Source organism: Schistocerca nitens, chromosome 1, assembly GCF_023898315.1.
Source record: "Schistocerca nitens isolate TAMUIC-IGC-003100 chromosome 1, iqSchNite1.1, whole genome shotgun sequence".
In the NCBI taxonomy this organism is placed as follows: Eukaryota; Metazoa; Arthropoda; class Insecta; order Orthoptera; family Acrididae; genus Schistocerca; species Schistocerca nitens.
This window is the reverse complement of record NC_064614.1, coordinates 784,800,050-784,822,903: the sequence shown is the minus strand read 5'-3', so window position 1 is coordinate 784,822,903 and position 22,854 is coordinate 784,800,050. Positions and strand designations below refer to the sequence as shown.

The following is a 22,854-nucleotide window of genomic DNA, read 5'->3' as shown; positions in this document are numbered from 1 at the left end:
TATTACAAGCAGTATCATCAAACTACAGAGATATCCAAGCTGGAATATTAATTGAAAATATTATCTTAAAAGGTTGTTTAAGTAGAGCTGGGGTGGGGGATGAGCTTTTCACCAATAATAAAGAAGGTCTCAGTTAAAATATTAGTAACTACTCCATACATCTACAGAATACTAACTAAGCAGCCCTGTATATATTTTACGTGAATGTGATGTCTGGAATGCAAGTGGAAATATTTGGCACAAATATATTTCAGATTTATCTTACTGCATAACCAATCCATTGACTTAGTCTGGTAGCAAGGCATAAAATATGAAGGTAATGGAAGCCCAATTTAAAATTCAAATACATAATATTCACAATTTATGAAGGGTTACAAATTATATAATACTGAACACCACTCGATAATCTACAAATAATAAATGCAACATCAACAAAATAAATGGCTGCCCTTAATGGAGTTTAGGATTCTAGTAGCACAATGGATTGCAACTTCATTGTTAGTAAAAATCATAATTTCACTTACAATGGAAAACAAAGAACAGTTTTCTTTGCAATGCCATTCTGTTTTTTATGCCTTGCATATATATGGTAACCTACTATAAAATGACGTATCTTCTTTCAACAAAAAGCTGCTTGAGACAAAATTTTGCATATTCCCAGCCATTTACTGCTAATGCTAATATTATAAAACACTGCATTTATATGCACCTTATTTATATACACCTGAAAAGATGATATGAAAAATCAAGCAATTCAGTTATAAAGAATATTTATCTGTCTATGTTGTGACAATATACATAATAATATATAAGATACATGATAAGAAAAATGTTATACCACCACATATACATTCAGCATTTGACAATTGATAACAATAAAAGTGCTTCATATTTCTCTTTATACATATATAAATATTTGAAAAAATTTAAACAACTTTTACACAAGGCTCTCGCGAAGTGGTTTCTGTGATCAAGAGTGCTGATATTATGCCATCAACAGCCAACATATGAAAATGATTGCAACCCAAAGGAACACTTTCGACAGAAACTGCTCCTCTTCAAACTGGGGTGTTCCACGAGGAGCTAGAAAATACAAAGGAACAAATGCAATTACAACTAAAAATTTACAGCTTTACTACATGCATTAAGACAACTACACAAATATTTACCTAATTTTACTTTACTTTATTAATGTCTTTGAATGAAATGCTAATGAGTTTTCTAATGCTACAGTAATTCCTACTAAAAAGAATTCACACGTATCATCTTCCTGATAGATGAAAAGTGTGTGCTCACGCAAGTGTTCAGGTTCAGGTCTCAGCCTGTCAAGCAATTTTAATGTGTCACAAAGTTTCATAAAGTGCACATTCCAAGGCAGAGTGGTCTATGAAGAGTTACAATTTTGATACTTTTTTCCAAGTGATCCCCCCCCCCCCCCCCCCCCGCCCCCCTTTTAGGGGGAAGACGGTGGCACTCTTATGCTGATATCTTCGTAAATCCATCTCTCTGTCATATTTTGTTCAATGTCACTGACATTTTGCACACTAGATAAGTATCCAATATGCTTTAAATAATTTTTACAGACTTGTTAGTAGAATTTTAATGCTGTGAGAGAATTTTGAATTTTTTTTACATTATTATTTTAAGTAACACTTTTTCGTTATTTCCAGGCAAATTTTTTTATGGTAAAGTAATCTAAAATAATAAATGTACAATTAAGTGCAGTAACGTTTTGGTAAATTATTTCTATTATTTTCTATGATATTTTGGATTTTAATATTTTTTTTGAGGGCATATTTTCCACGTATCAACCATAAAATTGATTATAATGTCCAGATTAAAATTTTGTTCCTCTTAAATATTGTTTCCATGTAAAAGAATAGGTGTGCCAAATTTCAACAAAATCCTTCCAATAATTTCCGATATGTGTGTTCTTGAAAGGAGAAAAACTTAAGTTGCAGAAAATCATTTTAAAGTTTGGATGAAGTATTTAAAATTTTTAAAATCATACCTTTGCTAAAACTACCCATGTCCATATTTCGGTTCTTCATCATCATCATCCTCTGTAGCTCTTAACTCCGCTGCTCCTTTGCCTAACAATTTTTTCTATATTCTCGACTGAAATCTCCACCTTCACGATCCGTTGCTCATCGACGATCCGCAGTATCTGCTCAGTGAAGACTCCAGGTGTAAGATGTAAAGTCTTGCCACATTACCATCATTAAACACTGCTGCAGCTTCCAAAGCAGAAAGCTTCACTACCAAATAGGAAACAAACACAGTCTTTGGACATCTCTTCCAAATAAACTTTGCATTGAAACTTTCATTTTGGTTCTCCGTTTTGCCATGCAGATGTTTTTCTAGCAGTTCTGACGAAGCCAGTCCTTGTCAAGTTGGTTTAATAGTGAATGCAACCTCCAAGGGAAGGTTATTTTTATGGCTGTAAGCTTCCCCATTTTCCTTGCTTTTCAGAAATTTGTACCATTAACTAGAACACAGGCCATGTTGCGGTATAGTGTCTCTTGACAAGTAATGAAACCAAATAGCACATACTACCTTCCGCATACTTTCCAAATCAGTGAGGTTATTTCAAATTACAGCAGCATAATAGACTTGCAGAATGTCAGTTCTCTTCTTTGTTAGTCTGTTTTTACCTCCCAATGGGTTCCCATCCTTTAGTAGCTCGCCTTTATTGTCTGCAACAAGCCATCTAAGACGTCCACCCACCTTCTTCTGAATATGGTCTAAGCACTCCAGATTTTTAATAGTGCAATGATTTCCGTAGGGCTGACTTTAAACTACATTCTTGCAAGCTCTAGAGTCTCCAGCTCCTAAATACTGTGTGTATCTTAACACCATACTTTCGCGAAGACCTATGGAAAATGATTTTCATACCAAAAGCTTCTATACCACCACTGGAGCCTACATTAATTACTGCTATAAACAGCTTTGTGAGCTTCTTGCCATTCTGTTTCTTTACCTGCATCATTGCGTTTCTTGTGCAAGGAACATGCAGAACAATATTTAGACACAGTTGTAAGTCTACCACTTTTTCAGGGTAATTAGTGTTGACTGTTGAAGCTCCATGCAGTGAAGTATGCTCCCCTTCATTCCGGAACCATCACAGGAAACAGCTATATCTATGACATTAGTTGCATCACAGTTTTCTTGAATTGTTCTCTGGACTGCCATTTTCATGCTCTCTTCACTTACTTCTGCAACTGCAATGAGGAGAGTAGTGTACATTGCAGTAAATTTTGGGGGACAACCAGGCACATTAGTAACACCACATAAAAGGTTTATACCATCTGTTCCAATCCCTATACATCTTCACCCATAAGTAAATCTCATATTGGCTTCATACATTCTATTACTGGCCTTTGATGTCTTGAATGGTGTGTCAGCATCACAGTTTCGATATAAAATGTGCTATGTGCAAACCAAACTTTCTCTCTTTCAACCATCCACAAAAAGAGCACGTGCAGGTTTTTTTTAAGTGCCTCTGCCCACAATTCTGAAACCTGTATTTCTGTCATGATTTGTTTCTTCTGGCACATTACTTTTCCCAGGTTTTTGTTTGGATGCACTTCATCAGTTATTCACTTTATATAGGAAATATATATAGACTTTCTATATTTTTTTAATACTTTACCAGACCCTTTGCACTGTTAAAAATGATCAATATATTCAACTTTGCACAAAGAATGACACAATAAATCCAATTTCACTCGAATTCCACTGCTTACGGCTTTAATTATTTTTTTAAACACAATCTGTAGTTTAAATTTCAAGAAAAAAAAATAGAATAATCTCAATTATATTTACTTTCAAATAAGCAAATATAAAAAATTGTGAGTTTTTTCATGATTTCTGCCACCGTCTCCCTCTTTTAAGGGCCCCCATGCATGCGCACACACACACACACACACACACACACACACACACACACACACACACACACACACACACCTGGTGTATACTTGTGGGAGGGGGGGGGGGGTCCTGAGAGAGAGAGAGAGAGAGAGAGAGAGAGAGAGAGATTGGTTGTTTAAAAGTTAACGGAGTTAACAGTGAGTTCGTTAAGTTCCTTGCTCAAGAAAATTCTTCTGCAGTTAATGAGGTCTGCCAGAAATTTGGATGAATTATAAAAGTGATGTAGGAGTGGTAAAACTGATGTCCTAAAAGCAATATTGGTGCTACAGCTGAGAAATAATTGGAAGAGAAGTCAAAGTACATGATCTGGGCTAGTACATGGTTCAAGGCAGCAAGAGAAGCCCTACCCATGTGACCCCCATGCGAAGCCAATTTTGGGTGAAGACAGTTACAGAGTGAAGATTGCCTTCTGGCAGGGAGATTCATAAAGCCCTGTTTATACCAAAGCGAACATGAGTGTGCACAGGTGAACGAGCATTCGCTTGCAATGTGCATCCCATATTCACTATGTAATGTCTGTTGATGTGCTGGAGTATTATGTGTAGACAATGTCAACTGGCAATACTTTTGTGATGAGGATTAGGATCCCACAAACACCTGTGGGGTATGTACTCTTCAACTAAAAGGAAAACAGTATCATCTAGCCATTCCTTCGCTCCGAAATCACTCAACAAAATACTATATCACAGCAGTTTGCACGAAAAAAAAAAAAAAAAAAAAAAAAAAAACATTACACTCTGGAAAAGCAAGTGTCAATTACCGAAGATTGTGTCGAATCGGTGAGGACGTGAACTTCCTTTGATAGTTTGTCCGGAAACCAAGAACAACTAAATCACAAGTGAACACATGCGAATGCAACCTGCACACAATCCAATGTCATGCACATAGCGTTCACACCAGAGTGAATGCGCAATCATTTGTGTGTGCTTTGGTGTAAACAGGGCTTCAGAGTAAAAGTGAGAAGGCTAATAATGTAATGGATATCTGTTGGAATATCTGTTGGACTGACAACAATAAAATAAGGTGAGATAAGTAATCAGGTCAGTGGGTAGATGGGGCAAGGCAACTGTCCCCAGGGCTTCTGTAACAGTGAAAGTGATGATGAGGGGAATAGCATCCACTATTCATCAGAGTGCTACCCCTAAAACAGAAAATAGGGTGTAGCAGGAAAAAATAGGCTCAACGTATCCCCAGGCAGTTAAAACAGAGTAAAATAGGGGCAGTTGGAAAAGGAAGTAGCGTCAATGGTCTGCCAGCAAAGGACATTGATTATTTGCATGTGGCCTATTGCTTGCTTCATGTTCTTCTAAACCAAAGTTAAGCATTGTCCATCCACTTTATTGTAATAAAAACCATTAATGTGATTTGCTTGAACTGTTGTATCGATCCAAGTCCCACATACTGTTCCTGCGTTGTTGCTTGGCTCATGAAATCCTTCCTAACAGCCTTACCATCAAATTACCCATCTCTGATTGTCATCCCTCCTTCCACAATGGCCTCCACCTGTTCAGATTCCAGCAATCCATAGCCCTCACCAACATAGTCCTGCAAAACCATATCAACCAAGCCCAATCCTCCTTGAAGTACCTTCTCTCCATCCGCAAAATTCTCCTGCTACGTAATCCCAAATTCCTGGAACCCATAACACACAGTGAAACTCTTGCCATGCAGGAACTTGAGCAACATGCACAACCTGCAGGAACTTGAGCAACATGCACAACACCACCTCAAAAAGCTCTCCATCCCGCTCACTTCCTATTCCAACCTCGCAGTACCACTGCCCACCACCTCTATAACAACCGCCAAACCTCCCCCATGTCCCCTCACAAATGACAAACCCTGTCTCGCAGACCTACTACACTTACCCCACCCTCCAAAACTCCCTCCCACCACCACACAGAACCCAGAACCTAAACAGACCCGCAACACAGTAATGAACCTTTCCTCCAGAAGCCTTAGTCCCACAGAAAAATCAGTCCTTTCCAAAGGCCTCGCCTTTTGTCCCACTCCCAAATACAATCATGCAGGACTAGTCAAAGACCTTCTCTCCTTCTCCCAGTTCCTACAGTGGAAAAACTTTTTCGCCACCAACCCGACCAATCAGACTCAACCAAAGACCAACACTGAACCTTGCATAACTCAGTGCACTCCTTTATCCAACCATGATCCCCCCCCCCCCCTCCACTGCCTCCATACCACCCCCTGTTAACTTTCCAGAATTTCTTAACCTCGAACCTTGCCTCACCATCATTCCCCAAATCCCTCAACATGCTAACTAATGTTACATCCGCAGAAAGAACCGCAGTCCACCATCTAAAAACTGATCCCAACCTTATAATCCTACCTGCAGACAAAGGCTCCACCACCACTGTTTTGAACTACAAGTGTTATGTGGCAGAAGGACTCCGTCAGCTGTCAGATACTTCCACCTACAAACCTTGCTACTGTGACCCCATTCCAGTAATCCAGCAGGATCTCCGGTCACCACTCAAATCCTTAGGCCCATCCCAGAACCTCTCCCCAGAGTCCATCTCTCTACTTACCCTTACCATTTCCAGCACTCCCACCTTCTACATGCTTCCTAAAGTTCATAAATCCACCACCCAGGATGCCCCATTGTGGCTGCTTACTGTGTGCCCATTGAGAGAATCTTTGCTCTCGTAGACCAACACCTTCAACCTATTACCCGGAACCCATCTTCCTATATAAAAGATACCAACCATTTCCTCCACTGACTCTCCACAGTTCCTGTCCCTTTACCACACAGTGCCCTGCTCGTCTCTATTGAGGCCAACTCTCTGTACACTAACATTTCTAATGCCCATGGCCTTACTGCTATCGAACACCATCTTTAGACGCCCTATGGATTCCAAACCAACTACCTCCTAGTCACCATGACCAACTATATCCTCAACCACAAATACTTCTCCATTGAATGCATTAAGTACAAACAAATTCGGGGTATGGCTATGGGCACCCGCATGGCACCATCCTATGCCAACCTATTCATGGGCCACCTAGAAGAATTCTTCCTAAAATCCCAGAATCCTAAACCCCTCACCTGGTTCAGATTTATTGATGACATCTTTGCTATCAGGACTGAAGGTGAGGACACCTTACTCACATTCCTCCAGAACCTCAACAACTTCTTCCCCATTTGTTTCACCTGGTCCTACTCAACCCAACAAGCCACCTTCGAAGATGCTGACCTCCACCTCAGAGATGGCTACATCAGTACCTCTGTCCATATTAAACCTACTAACCACCAGCAATACCTCCACTTTGACGGCTGCCACCCATTCCATACCAAGAAGTCCCTTCCATACAGCCTAGCCACCTGTGGTCATCGCATCTGCAGTGACGAGCAGTCCCTTTCAAAATATACTGAGGGTCTCACTAAAGCCTTCACTGGCCATAATTACCCTCCCAACCTTGTACAAAAAACAAATCTCCCATGCCTTATCTTTCCAGTCCCCCACCACCTACAAAAGTCCCACAGTCAGGCCACAGAAGAGCATTCCCCTCGTAACTCAGTACCATCCGGGACTGGAGCAACTGAATTACATTCTCTGCCAGAGATTAGATTACCTCTCGTCGTGCCCTGAAATGAGAAATGTTCTGCCCACTATCCTTCTCACCCCTCCTACAGTGGTATTCAGCTGTCCACCGAACCTACACAATATACTCGTCCATCCTTACACAACCCCTGCTCCCAATCCCTTGCCTCATGGCTCATACTCCTGTAATAGACCTAGATGCAAGACCTGTCCCATACATCTTCCTACCACCACCTACTCCAGTCCAGTCACTAACATCATCTATCCCATCAAAGGCAGGGCTACATGTGAAACCAGTCATGTGATATACAAGCAAAGCTGCAACCACTGTGCTGCATTCTATATAGACATGACTATCAACAAGCTGTCTGTCCACATGAATGGCCACCGACAAATTGTGGCCAAAAAAGAAGTGGACCACCCTGTTGTTGAACATGCTGCCAAACATGATATCCCTCATCTCAATGAGTGCTTCACAGCCTGTGCCATATGGATACTTCCCACCACCACCAGATTTTCTGAATTGCGCAGGTGGGAACTCCCTGCAATACATCCTATGTTCCCGTAACCCTCCTGGCCTCAACCTTCATTGGTCACTGTCCTCACCCATCCAGCCCCCTCCCTGCTCCCATTCCAGCACTACACAGCTATCATTTCACCGCCACACCCAGTCTTTTAATTTCTCTCCTTTCTGTTACTTACCCCCCCCCCCTCCCCCTTCCCTTCCCTTCCCAACCTTCTCTCCTGCCCTCCGTCTAAGCTGCAGCACTTCACTGTCTGCCACCCCCACCGTACATCCCTCCCCCTCCTTGCCCCAGCCTTCTCCTTACCCCCGCCCAGTCGCCACTCCCCTCATGCACTGGTGCTGCTGCTTGCAGTGTGGTTTCAGCTGTCTCAGACTGAAGACATGTATGCAAGTTGCATTTACGCGTGTGTGTGTGTGTGTGTGTGTGTGTGTGTATTGCTGACGAAGTCCTTAATGGCTGAAAGCTATAATTGTGTGAATCTTTTTGTTGTGCCTATCGTGACTCAGCATCTCCCCTATATGGTGAGCAGCAACTTTCCTTCTCTAATATTGTTATATTCCATTGTGGATTTTCCACTGTTTGATATATTCAGATCCTTGAGACAGTCAGCAACACCTATCCCGAATGCCTGGATTGCACTGGGCTGATTCCTGAACAGCCACTCAAAGTTGGGGTGGGCTGCTGCACTAATTGTCAATAACTGAGGCAATACTGAAATTTTCAAGGCTTGTCGGGCCAGAAACAGGTGCCACCAAATTCAGTGTGCTGGTTCACCAGCCTCTGCACACAACCTCTGAACTGGGCTGATCCACAATGATCCAGTTGATATCCAAATTCCTCATGGTGGACAGTGTCCAACATCTTGAAGGAAAAAAATATGGGCTGACCCATAAACCACACTACTGTAATCTGACAAATGCCCTCTAAAACTGCAGGAGGCATGATTTGTTAGCTCCACTAGTCTTTTCACTGTGGCATATCAAATTATTCAACGATTTGAAGCCCTCACCTGCAGTTCTTTAAGGAGCCAGGTTAATTTCGAGTCAAATAGTAGGTGCCTGAATGTTATCCTTAAAATGTAAAATACTGCCCCCACTGTGAGCTCTGGTTGGCTAAAACTTCAACAAGCATGGTTAAAATTGACACCCATAGTCTCCTCTGATGAGAACCTAAAACCAGTTTTACTGGCTGGTCAAACTTCCATTCTCCTGATGGTCAACTGTAGCTGCCTCAGTGTTATCGTAAAACCAAAAGAACAGGAGAAGATTGTGAAGTCATCCACAAACAAAGATCCACGATCATTGTAGAGGGCTCCTGACAGTGCAGGAGATGCCACTGATAGCCGTTGTAAATAGTGTGGCATTAGGTACACTGCCTGGGGGGACTCCATTCTCCTGGACACAGACCAGGTATCACCAATGTGATATTGAAAGCAATAGTCCTTGAGGAAGGTCTGAGTAAGACATGGCAGATGTTGACTTAGTACCGGTTTATGAAATTGGTAAAGCATGTTGTACTTCCAAGTGGTGTCATACTCGTTTTCAAGGACAAAAAACACACTTTCCAAAACATGCAGTAACTGGGGAGCAAAAAGTGTTATCTGACCAGAGTTAAAGGCAGATATTATCTGGACACATGAAATGCTTGATAAATTCAACCACTGGAGCAAATGGTAACTGAGGCTGACAGCACATTGGGGCACTGAAGTCACCTTTGAGGAAGAATGCGTGAGGGAGTGCCCAGAAGAGTTCTAGCAGGAGAAGGAGTTTAGTGGTTAACATCCTGTCAGCAATGATGTCATTAGAGATGGGGCACAAGTTTGGAGCTGGGAAGGATGGAGAAGGAAATCGGCTGTGCCATTTCCTGCCATTTGCCTTAAGCGATTTAGGGAAATTGTGAAAAAACCAAATCTGGATGGCTGGACACAAATTTGAACTGTCGTCCTCCTGAATGTGAGTCCAGTATGCTAACCACTGCATGACCTCACTTGCTCGGAAGAGTTTCGTCAGTGCATCTACATCCAACGGATTATAATGTAGAAGACATAAAGAACACACTGTGATTTTAACTGGTGTGAAAAATTGTACTGCAACTGCTTGTATGGCCACGGTAAGAGCAGAGAGGGAGAGGAATCTCATCTGTCACTGATGGAAACAGCCACTCCACCCTTAGCCCTGTCTCCAGGAACATCTTCCTCCCTGTAGGGTGTGGTACCTTAATGCATGTGTGTTGGAGAATTTAAAATGAAGTTTCTTGCAAGTACATATAAAATTGTCTTAATTCTTTTAAATCTAAAGTCCCTGTGGGAGCCACTGATTAGCGTTAGTTGTAGCTCTCCAGTTCTTCTATGTGGATATCAGTGTCCTCAACTGTAAAATTACCAACAGAAAGGGACAGTGCTCGTCAATCCAACGGTTTTGCTACTATTGCTTTCAATTTTGAACAACACTTTATGTGAGTTTTTCCTTACTTATGGCTGGGGTTGCTTGCATGGATGGAGTTGGCAGCTTAGTGGGCCTCTGATGGTGTGCAGTGGTATCTGGCTGAGGCTTCAAGTCCAACACTGACAGATTCTGAATAATTTTGGGTTCCAATGTAGCTTCTCCTTCTTAGGTGCCCTAGTAAGTGCATGTACCATACTTGAATCACTGGTCTGGGTTCGCATGGAGCCACCACGTTGGTGCCTGACATTTTAAGGGATAATGCACAAGAAGTAGCAAACACTGCAGGTTGCAGAGCTTTGAAAGCTTCCTCATCTTCATCATGGGGTATACATCTCAAAACTTTCAACTCTAGCTTTATAGCCCAGCCTTTGGAATTGTTTGTGTCTGTGATCCATTCATTTAAATTAGGCTGAGAGAATATAATTTTATAGTTATGAGCAGTAGACATCAAAATGTGTGTGTGTTTTGGTTCAGTTGAATAATACACTGAAGTGCCAAAGAAACTGGTATAGGCATGCATATTCAAATACAAAGAGATGTAAACAGACAGAATACAGCGCTGCGGCAGGCAATGCCTATGTAAAACAAGAAGTGTCGAGTGCAGTTGTTAGATCGGTTACTGCTGCTACAGCGTCAGGTTATCAAGATTTAAGTGAGTTTGAATGTGGTGTTATAGTTGGCACACGAGCGATGGGACACAGCATCTCCAAAGTGACAAAGTGGGGATTTTCCCATATGCCCGTTTCATTAGTGTATCACGAATATCAGGAATCCGGTAAAACAAGAACGGGACCAACAATGACTGAAGAGAATTGTTCAACTTCACAAAAGTGCAATCCTTCTACAAACTGCTGCAGATTTCAATGCTGGGCCATCAACAAGTGTCAGCGTGTCAACGATTCAATGAAACATCATTGATATGGGCTTTCAGAGCCGAAGGCCCATTCGTGTACCCTTTATGACTGCATGATACAAAGCTTTACGTCTCACCTGGGCCTGTCAACACCGACATTGGACTTTTAATGACTGGAAACATGTTGGCTGGTTGGACAAGTCTCATTTCAAATTGTATTGAGCAGATGGACATGTATGGGTATGGAGACAGCCTCAAGAATCCATGGACCCTGCATGTCAGCAGGAGCTGTTCAAGCTGGTGGAGGCTCTGTAATGGTGCAGAGCGTGTGCAATTGGAGTGATATGGGACCCCTGATATGTCTACATACTATTCTGACAGTTGTCATGTACGTACGCATCCTGTCTGATCACCTGCATCCATTCATGTCCACCCCACACATCCAGAATTGCTACAGAGTGGCTCCAGGAATACTCTTCTGAGTTCAAACACTTCCGCTAACCACCAAACTCCCCAACATGAACATTATTGAGCACTTCTGGGATGCCTTGCAATGTGCGGTTCACAAGAAATCCCCCCCCCCCCCTCCGTACCCTTACAGATTTACGGACAGCCCTGCAGGATTCATAGTGTCAATTCACTCCAGCACTAATTCAAGCATTAGTCGAGTCCATGCCACGTCGTAGTGCAGCACTTCTGCATACTCATAGGGGCCTTACACACTTTTAGGCAGGTGTACCAGTTCCTTTGGCTCTTCAGTGTATTTATAACTACGGTACCAGTTCTGTGACTTTTTTCTATTTTTTAACTTAAATTCTGGTGAAGCAACTTATGATCTTTTCATTTGTACTGCATGCACTTTTACTTTCTGAAGAGAGAACAAATATTAAGTTCTGTATATATCCATACTATCTACTGTTCGTAAACCTTAATAGAGACTGTAGGAAATCTGGTTATCACTAGTAGGATAATGTGATTAAAGATGGGTGAGCTTCCAATTTTGAAAAGCTTCTGGCTATTCACTTTAAGGGCAGATCCTACAAAATTAATTTCAGGTGATGGTCAGTGAAATTGCACAGCTACCAAAGGCTTAAACCACAACAGGCACGTTTAATTACGATGATAATAATAATGGCGTGTGACGAGGGCCTCCCGTCGGGTAGACAGCTCACCTGGTGCAAGTCTTTCGATTTGACGCCACTGCGGCGACTTACGTGTCGATGGGGATGAAATGATGATGATGATGACAACACAACACCCAGTCCCTGAGGGGAGAAAATCTCCGACCCAGCCGGGAATCGAACTCGGGCCCTTAGGATTGACAGTCTGCCGTGCTGACCACTCAGCTACCAGGAGCGGACAATTAAGATGATAAAGGACTGCCTGATTCATGAGCTGAGCCTCCACAATTTCCACATGCAGTCCTCCTGTTAAAGGCCATAGTGGCATGATTAAATCTTTGACACCTGAAACTTAGAATTGAGTTGGGAACAAATGGTAGACTCTTAAGACAGATATGGTCTGCTAGAATATCTTCAAGTAATTCCAGAGTCTTGAACATTAGAAAAAAAGTTGTAGATTTTTTTTCAATGTGCCTTTGACACTCCTCACGTAGTTTTGCATTTTTGTCACACCATATTTTTCTATTCTTCAAGTAACTCCTCAAGGTCCAGCTCTATTATATAAGAGCAGGTAACCATGCCTTTACAGAAGATAAGGGTATTATGCAGCTCAGCCACAACAGGTTTGTCTTGCTTCCCAGAAAGTTAGGGATGTGGTTTGACTAGGAAATTTCAACTAGAAGTGTTCCACTAAGAAGTTGTTTAACACTTTTTTAAGTACTCATACTCTTCAAAGCCTTGTGAATATAAAAATGGGAAATCTTCTTGCAAGTTCTCTCTACTCTCTTGATTACAATGAAAGTGTTATAGCAGACTAGTGCCCTGTTACTATAAATCTGAGACTACTTCTCAGGTGGACTGTCCAACCAAGTCCTCTTTGTTGGGTGGGTGTAGCTACTACCTGACGCTACACCCATCCTGCCAGGAGTAGGTGTGAATTTATGTCACTCCATGGAAATCTGAAGAGCTGCTAGGGAAACATATGTTAACTTAGACAGAGGCCCACCTGCCTGATCAAACCTATAAAGCTCGGGAGGGGGTGCGGGGGAGGGGGGAAGCAGTAGGTACCCCTGGGGTGCCCACTAGGGACTGTTTTAACTTAACAGCTATTCACCTCATCAAAATGTAGCGCTCCTCGAGGCTGAGGTTTATTTTATAGAGGTATATGCCTTTCTTCAGAACCAAGTTGTAAAGTGAAGGTCCCCACTCTCCGAATCTCACACCACTCCACTGACACATTAAAAAAGTGTGAATGCAACATTTGTTTTACATCACTTCAGCCACAGCAAAAGGTCTATTGTACCACATCTCAAAAACTGTGGTTCTAATTTTTTTCATTGGAGGTACTGGTATGGTGTGCCAGTGCATACTGTCACAAATCAAGCACTGCCTGTACGCAACCATTGTTGGAGGAGCTCCCTGGGAAAAACGTAGCCTTCCCTTTCCTAACTTGAGAGATGTACTGGCAGAAGTAAAGCTGTGAGGGTGGGGTGTGAGTTGTGCTTGGGTAGCTCAGATGGTAGAGCACTTGCCCGCGAAAGGCAAAGGTCCCAAGTTTGAGTCTCGGTCTGGCATACAGTTTTAATCTGCCAGGAAGTTTCATATCAGCACACACTCCGCTGCAGAGTGAAAATCTCATTCTTGAGAGACATTCTTCATGAGGCGCATCTGCTAAGGCCTGCTGGCATAGTCCTCAGCATCAGTGAAGCATGCAAACACTTCTACGAGCACTATAGGTGTGTACAATGAGGTTGTGTCCTCCAGGAGGGAGAAACTAGTTGAGATGGATCTACATTCACCATCAGCAACAATTCATGTAGAGTTTGAAACCAACTGTCATTGACAAGGTATGATACTCATCTCTGGCTCTTGTCACTTAGAATCTTTTTATGATCACATGTTACTTGGCAGCGAATAGTACGCCATTCCTTGCAGTCATGTTGGACTGTCTCTGCTGATACAATGGCAAATCGAGCAACTTAGCAACTTACTTCACGGTGTTATGGGGACATCACAACACAATAGATCTTTCTGTCAGTCTTTCGCATCTCCTAATTGAGTCATTTTACTGTGCTGGTTCTATGCAAGCAATTGTCATGTAACGCCACTTCACCGCCGTGACTTTTGTCAGAAATAGAGGGTGGCATGATCACCTGGCACCAGTTCTACACTGTATAAAGTTTTCTAAAGTGAGCTGTGTGCTCTTTTAACTGTGTAATTACGACTTTCGTGCTGTGAGATTCCTATGGCAGTTATTTGCTGGTGTCTTACCATATGTCCTATTACTCTGTCCTTTCTTCTGATTGGTATTTTTCACACATTCCTTTGCTTGTTGATACTGTGGAGCTGTCGGTCATGTCAGAAATTATTTTTACAGATCCACGAGGCACGATGAAGTGCCGTGGTGCTATGAGTAACAACCTCCCCCTTAGCCCCTCTCAGTGCAGCTTTGCCTTGCTGATTAAACCATGTCTCCAGATATCTGAGGGATTTCGGAAGCCAAATATCCAAATATTATGGTGGTCTCTACCAGCCAGAGACCACCAGGGGCCAAGGGTCAAGATAACCTACTACAGAGTCCAGAGAATCATCAGAGGTGAGATGATTAACTGAAAAGGAGTTTTGCAGTGTGGTGCGACAAGTACTTGTGGGTTCCATGGCTAAAGTATAGATCATCAGTCACATGATATTTGTCTTAGGATCCACGGGTGGAGCTGGTTATGGATAGTGTCTGAGACTAATTTCTTCGCTCTTGTACATTGACTATTCAAGACAAGCACAACTGTCATCTTCAGCTCATTAGTTTCTTTCTCTGGGGTGTTCAGGGTAAGTAAATTTGGGTTGTATGGTTTGAGGTTGAAAAGTCTCTACGAAAGCATGCAGGCAACTCTTGATGAAAGATGGAACATTAGCCTCAATGAATGTGTTGTTGTACAATATATTACCAACAAAAGAGTAAGAGTGAATCAATATGTCTGGCAATACATTGCAGAATCAAATGTGATCTCAAAAAACAGTTTGAAATTCATTAGTATGCGAGTCTATACAGTTCCTACATACTTTTCTACAACTGGACTTCAATTTTTGACTTAAGAGTTGTTATTAGTGTGTGCAGACGCACTATCACTCACCCGCACTAGGTCTAGGATCACCAAAATTGAAGGTAGATGTGAAGATACCAAAGGGAAAGGCACCAATGCCAAATGACATGTGAAGGCCATCTCCAAAGCCAAAGCCCGGGAATCCCTGCAAAAACACACTTATCAGCAACTGAGGGACAAAACTAAAAAATCATACACTTGCTGTAAAGAGATGGATACAATGGCCACACCAATGAATCACCCTTCTGAGTTATCACAATGTAGGGATGAAATAAGGCAAACTGATTGTGTGTAGTTAACTATAACATCAGAAGACATACACATTAGTTTCATCAAATAAATAAAGATATTTACATTTATAGTGCATAGTCTGACTGCACTGTATTAGCATTAAAGTAATATTTAAATTTCTGTATCCAAGAGCAAACTGTTGTTGCTAAATGTGTGAAATCCATATAACTTTTATGCAGCTTACAATATAAATTTTCTAGTGGAAGAGTAGAAAATGTATATCTAATGTCTGACCCTATTTACCTGAATATACTGGAGCTGATTGAAGCCACATAACTACAACAGCAGCACTGCAATGCGTACTCCATGACTGCCAAATGCCAGTTAGCAATGTGGTACACTTATTTATTTATTGAACATTGCAAAATTAGAGTCCTCAAGTCATCTCTTATATCTAATCAGGCACTCTAGATACTATACATTAGATTCATTAAGACATACATATTGTAAATTACATCTAATATAGAATACATCATTTAAAAATTACTCTGGTATAAAGAGTGCAGGAATAAAACCATGGCTGATTTTCATTCCTGGTTAGTATAATATTAAAGACAAATTACAGGGATGTAGATTTAAACTACGAACAATAACAGCACTGGATGTGAGAGATGGGGTGAAGAGGGAAAGAAAGAAGAATCTGATAAAAACCCAAGCAATGAAGACAGGAAAATGGTAGTGGCATGAATGATTCCAAAATTGAGGGGAGGGGTGGGGATATATAAGATGACAGCACTTACATCAATTTTTAGGGACAAGGTACGACACAGACAGGAAGTACTTCAGCTTTTCCACAAATGTAACAGGGCACTGACTTGTGCACTGAATGCAGGGTAGCTTGTTCCAGAGGCAGACAGTAATAACACAGATGGAGCCTGTGAAAGCTTTTGTTTCGTCTGTGTGTGTGGTTGGGGGTGGGAGGACACAGTTAGGATGCTGGGTAAGACAGACCTTGTGTTTTGATTATAATGAGATGACAGGTTCTTACGTCTCATTCAATATACTGTGGTGTATGAACACTTAAGATGCAATGAAGTAGACACAGTGTATGGTAGTCATATAACTTGTCAAGCCACGAAATGAGAGTATGAAACTCCGACATTGTAAGACCTTAGCAGCTGTCCTGGCAGAAAGGTTGCCACACTATTGCCTCACTTTGCTTAATTTAATGTCCAATGTTCCAAGTGATGTGTTTATAGCTAAATCATCCCATCACAACTTATACTGTACTTGACACTGGCTAGAGGCTTACTTTGGAGGGATCGTAAATCTTCGCAAAATACAAAGTTCACAGCAAATAATGGGCAAACCTTAACAGTCATTCACTTGTTGTGAGAAGACTGATATAAGAGCTACTGCTGGACTGCTTAATTGTGCCTTGACGAGTTTCAGTAGTGTGCCATATGATTCTCGGTGCGCTAGAATAGCAGCAAATTATTGTGCTGCCAAATTAATTTTCTAGACATGCTATGACTTCCAAAACTGATGCAGTTATATTAGTCTTAACTCATATGAGTGGTTATTAGTTCCATTGACTGAGGGTATTATGAAACGCATATTACAGCAAATTTAAATTCAATGTATATGACCAAGTCCTGATTTCACTTGTTTTTTTGTCACATTTTTCCTCTTCTCTGACATATACAAAATGTGTGTGTATTTATGAGGAATTTTAAAAAAGTCATCTAAACTAGACCAGCAGTACTATGAGTCATGAACACGCTACTCGCACAACTGTATGGCACAATGTGAAAATGTGCGGACATAATCTTACCAAGTCTTAAGGCAGCATCCACAATAGGCTGCCACTGATATGCAATGCACTGGATATCATCAACTGTAATAAGTTTGAGAGAAATTTTGCCTTCTTGACAGCAAACTCAGAGTCTCTGAAGCAACAAACTGCAAATCACAGTACACACTGCAAAGTATTTATTTGCATTCTTAATCTAGATCCCAACCAAAATTACAGGTGCAGGAGAAGACTAGTAAGAAGACACTGGTGGTTAAATAAGACAGGACTCATGAAAATGGTATGATCTGCAGGGCATGGGACTGGGGAGCCAGAGGGGTATTGGGATTAAACCAAGATATTGTGCAGACTATGTACATGACAGAGCATCAATTTGAGAGATGTGAAGAGGATGTTAGGAATTGAAGCCAATGCAAAGGTGTTAAGATGAACTATTCAAATTCTGGATGGTAATTACTAACAAGAGGAGAGCTGCAAGATGCACCATGAAATCAGCAGTATACCAAATGGAAGATCTGGTTTTGGGTCACATGAGGATGATACTTCATGCTAGGTAGTTACATGTTCCATACATCATTTGAATTTTTATATTTTTTTATCAAAATTATTCAATTTACAGGATGCATAATAATTATTAGTTTTCAAGTGAAGCTTTGGCTAGAGCTCAAACATTTTGGAATGTAGCTTTCTGTCAATGCTTATGTAAACACACATCTGATTCTAGGGATAGCATGTTTTTTGTTTTGTTTTGTATGAACTGGGATGGCAATTGTGAAAGTTGACATGCTATTGGTGACTGGTGGGCTACACATGATCAAAGCTTCTTACAGACCCATGAGAAGTGGAAACCGATACAATAAGATGCTAAAAGTTCTGGAGGGGCAGTGGATGGATATTCAGCCATAGGAGTCAAGATAATGTCCTCAATGAATCTGAATTACAAACGTAACTTATTAGTTTGTCTGGAGAAATTACTATTTTTCATTGCTATATACGCATATATAGACACACACACACACACACACACACACACACACACACACACACACACACACACACACACAAACAGGTGTGAACCGTATGCACTTTCTTAATTATACTGGAAATTTATTTGAAAACCAGATTTTTACAGATACATTATTTATTTATTGTATGACAACAACAGCAAGCACTGAGAAATACATACAGTTTACAATTATACATTTAAGGTTTTAGGCACAGGGCTAATATATTCAAATTATTAAAGTTAATAATTCAAGAATAGTAAAAGGAGGACACTATAAAATTAGGACTGTTAATTAAAACAAATACATTTAATCAGAGTTCAGCATCTGCTGAATGAAGCCAACTGATAGCAGATAAGCAGCATTAATAAAATCAGTGAAAGGCCCTGGGTACTCTCTCAGAGGGCAGTCGCTGGCAATACACTGAATGGTCTGTTCTTATGCTCCACAGTCACAGGTTGGAGAGTGAGTCCCCACTTGTGCATCAAAACACTGCACCTGGCGTGACCAGTTATCCTGTTCAAAGGCGTCCACTCACTTCTCTTCAGATCAAATCCTGGTACACTGGCAGATGCATCTTCAACACCTTGAGGTTTTATTGTTGCCGCATTTCATCTCTTGCACCACCCTTCTTTAAAAGTCAAACTTCTTGTTCCTTCCATTATGCCGCAGTGGAATGCGTGATATCGGGGGTCATTTAAGACTGTACGAAATGGAAGGTCTTGGGGGTAGTCAGGGTGAGGAAGCTTCCTCCATTCTCTATAAGGATATAATTCACTGTATTCTTGAAGATAAAGGCCTCATATGTTTGGAGTTAGTAGTATACTGGTAGTAATGCTTTCCAATGATACTGCTCCCACATGAATGGGAGATGTATTGGTGTACAAGCATATGGCTAGGTGACAATGGGATGAAGGTAGTGGAAAAGCATTCACAAGACGATGTCTTACATGTATGGGATAGGACAGAAACAGAGTTACTTTTATTGTGAGATGTTTCTGTATTCCTATTTCTGTGTTCTCTTTCCCTGAAATGACATCAGAGAGAGAGAGAGAGAGAGAGAGAGAGAGAGAGAGAGAGAGAGAGACACTCTCTCTGTGTGGTGTGGTGGCAAGCGTCAATTTGTCGAAAGAGTTCAGAATCATAGCACTAATCACAAAAAGATTTAATGGCCTGGCATGGCACAGAGGTGGTAATGATATCAATAAATGTTTTTATATGCATATGAATAATAAAAAAAGTGTTGTTTTTGCACATTTTTAAAGCATGTTGTGTTGTGCGGTTTTATTTGAACAGAAATTTATCTGAAGTGGACACAATGTAATAATGACTGGAAATATAAAGGGACTCAACTATATGGTTATTAGTTCCTCAAGCCTCTCATGGTGTCCAAAGATGTAGTTACAAGCCTCTCTACTTTTTTAATAATCGCAACAAACTTATCTGATTTGCACTACACACATGACTGGATAATTAGGCTACTAAAATTCAACTGTAAAAATACGACTAAGATGATTATATAAAAAGTTAATTGGCAGCCTAGTATATGTAGTTAGTATACTATGTTTAGTAATAGAGATATTTTGTCGTCTGTGTCGAGTTCCAGTTGTGTAGGAGGAACTGGGTGGCACCTCGGAGTCATATTGAAGGCAAGAAGGCCCCCCTCCCACTCCTCAGCCAACATGACTGTGTTGACTTGAAATCTTATTGTAATAGCCAATCCTTCATAGGTAGTGTAGCTCATGGTTTATAGCTGTTTTGTCATACATTAGAACCTATGATGGGTGGTGTCCTACGTCTGTTTTCACGTTACAGGTCTTGAGTAGCTGTACAATATTCAAGATGTGGCAAACCATTAATGTTGCTCCACAGACGCACTGCAGGGGCTGTCCTTGCCGTAGTAGAAATTCCAGGGTGATGCCCAATTCTGAGATGACCTAAGGCAATACCTTCGCTTCTTGACTTTCGTTGTGAAGTCTGCCAAACCTTGGTGGTGCGTTTGATAGTCTGTACTCCACTGAATTATATACTACCTTGCCATTTCTTCAAGACCTAGCATCTATTGTATGTTCTTAAGTCAGCATTTGGAATACCTAGTTCCAGTGTTATCAACCCCATTGCTCTGTTGGCGAGCTTCTCAACCAGCTCGTTACCTGGAATTCCGATGTGACTTGGTGTCCAAAGAAAAACACTGGATATCACTGTACTGGGGAGGATATATAGTTGATCATGGGTGTTTCGAATAGCCAATGGGAGTTTTGAATAGCACTTGTCTAAATTTGCAGTCTACTTATTGAAGGTGTTCGATGTGATTAGTGTACAATCACTTCTGCATGCTCGTTCTGTGTTTAGTCTATTTTTGCCACATATGTGATGCGAAAAGATGGTCTAAAAATTGTAATTCTTGTATTGCTATACATATTGTTGGATAGTTTGTGTTTGTTAAATTTCTTCTGGGTAGTGTAACATAACATATCACTTGGGTGTGATGTGTTGCACAAAATCTACCAAATCGCTGATCAACACAGTAAAAGTATCACTTTTTTAATATAAGTCTAGAATAGTGTAGCCTTTGGAAGTTCATGGTTGGCAGTACATGTATATGGGTATGGATGGTTGCCATATCCTGCAAGGCAGCATGAAGTCAGCAGCTTTGATACACTTCATGGTACTTATGAGTTTAGTGGTTTATTCTGTGCTGCAGCTGACCTGGGTTGGAGACGTGAGGTGTGCCACACAACAGTGCTTCTCTGACAAACTCATATTACTGAAGGGGGGGGGGGGGGGGAAGAAGAGAGAGAGAGAGAGAGAGAGAGAGAGAGAGAGAGAGAGAGAGAGAGAGAGAGAAGAAGAAGAAGAAGAAGTTGGAGGCTACATGTCGATCAGAACTGAATGGTCATATATCAGTGCTGTACAGAGGGTATTTAATGCCATTGTTCCTGTACAAATTCACATTCTTATGAAGTGTTATCTCATTGTATTTGACAGAGCAATGTAATAAGATTAACTGACAGAAAATTCAAAATGGGTAAGAGTCTTAAGATTTCCAGCAGACATAAACTGCAACAGAGAAGTATTCAATAAGAACATGGTTAGTCTGAACATTAAATCAAGAAGCATTTCGGGATTGAAAAGCAATGGCAATCATAATCTAAAACCAATATATTCACATCAGGAAACACTCCATTCTGGCAACCATGCTGAAGAACATTTAATTTGGCATTCAACCTACAAGAAATTGTTAAATTCAAATTAAGCTGTGCCACATAGAAATTCTAAGTTACGTGCATTACAACATCAACCCAGAATGAAGTTTTTCACTCTGCAGCATAGTGTGCGCTGATATGAAACTTCTTAGCTGGTTAAAACTGTGTGCCACACTGAGACTCGAACTCGGGATCTCTGCCTTTCGCGGACAAGTGCTCTACCATCTGAGTTACCGAAGCATGACTCATGACCCATCCTCACAGCTTCCATTCTGCCAGTACCTCATCTTCTGCCTTCCAAACTTCACCATCGTTGCAGAACTACCAGCCCTGGAAGTTTGGAAGGTAGGAGATGAGATACTGGAAGAATTGAAGCTGTGAGGATGGGTCATGAGCCGTGCTTGGGTAGCTCAGATGCTAGAGCTCTTGCCCGTGAAAGGCAAAGCTCCTGAGTTCGAGTCTCGGTCCGACACACAGTTTTAATTTGCCAAGAAGTTTCACAGCAGCGTGCACTCCGCTGTAGAGTGAAAAATCTCATTCTGGAAACATCCTCCAGGCTGTGGCTAAGCCATGTCTCCGCAGTATCATTTCTTCCAGGTGCGTTAGTTCTACAAGGTTTGTAGAAGAGCTTTTGTGAAATTTGGAAGATAGGAGACGAGGTAGTGGCAGAACTAAAGCTGTGATGACAGACTGTAAGTTTAAATCTGCCAGGAAGTTTGACATCAATCCATTCTGGTGCCCCAGTGAAAGGACCCAGAATATTTCTTTGCTGAAAAGTCAATGAAATATGAATAAAAATAATAAAGAACATCAAGAAGGAATTAATAATTTTTGAAATAAGAATGTAATACTAATAGCACTGTTGTCCTTGGTAATGGAGTCAACAGCAAAAATTACACTGCATTGCACAATCTATCATCAACAATGCAGTTAAAAAGTATGGATATGGATGTATTTGTTCAGGAGTTGTTATAAATTCATCAATAATAATTACTTCACAGAAGAACTAAGTGAAGTTGACGAATCAGTGGTGGCCGTGATCGACAATGAGGACTACAATTGTT

General features: G+C 41.1%; 1 protein-coding gene across 3 annotated transcripts in view; it reads right to left on the bottom strand.

Annotated features, from left to right (window-relative positions):
- Positions 1–753: 753 nt before the first annotated feature.
- Positions 754–22,854, bottom strand: part of LOC126261783 (E3 ubiquitin-protein ligase RNF185-like) — a 69,382-nt gene continuing 47,281 nt past the window's right edge. For all 3 annotated transcript variants that reach the window (XM_049958570.1, XM_049958568.1, XM_049958571.1), the window contains 2 exons: positions 15,567–15,681; positions 754–1,083 (listed from right to left, as the gene is read on the bottom strand). In XM_049958570.1, the coding sequence (XP_049814527.1) occupies positions 986–1,083; positions 15,567–15,681 (213 nt within the window). In that variant the 3' untranslated portion in view covers positions 754–985. The remainder of the gene's footprint in view (positions 1,084–15,566; positions 15,682–22,854) is intronic.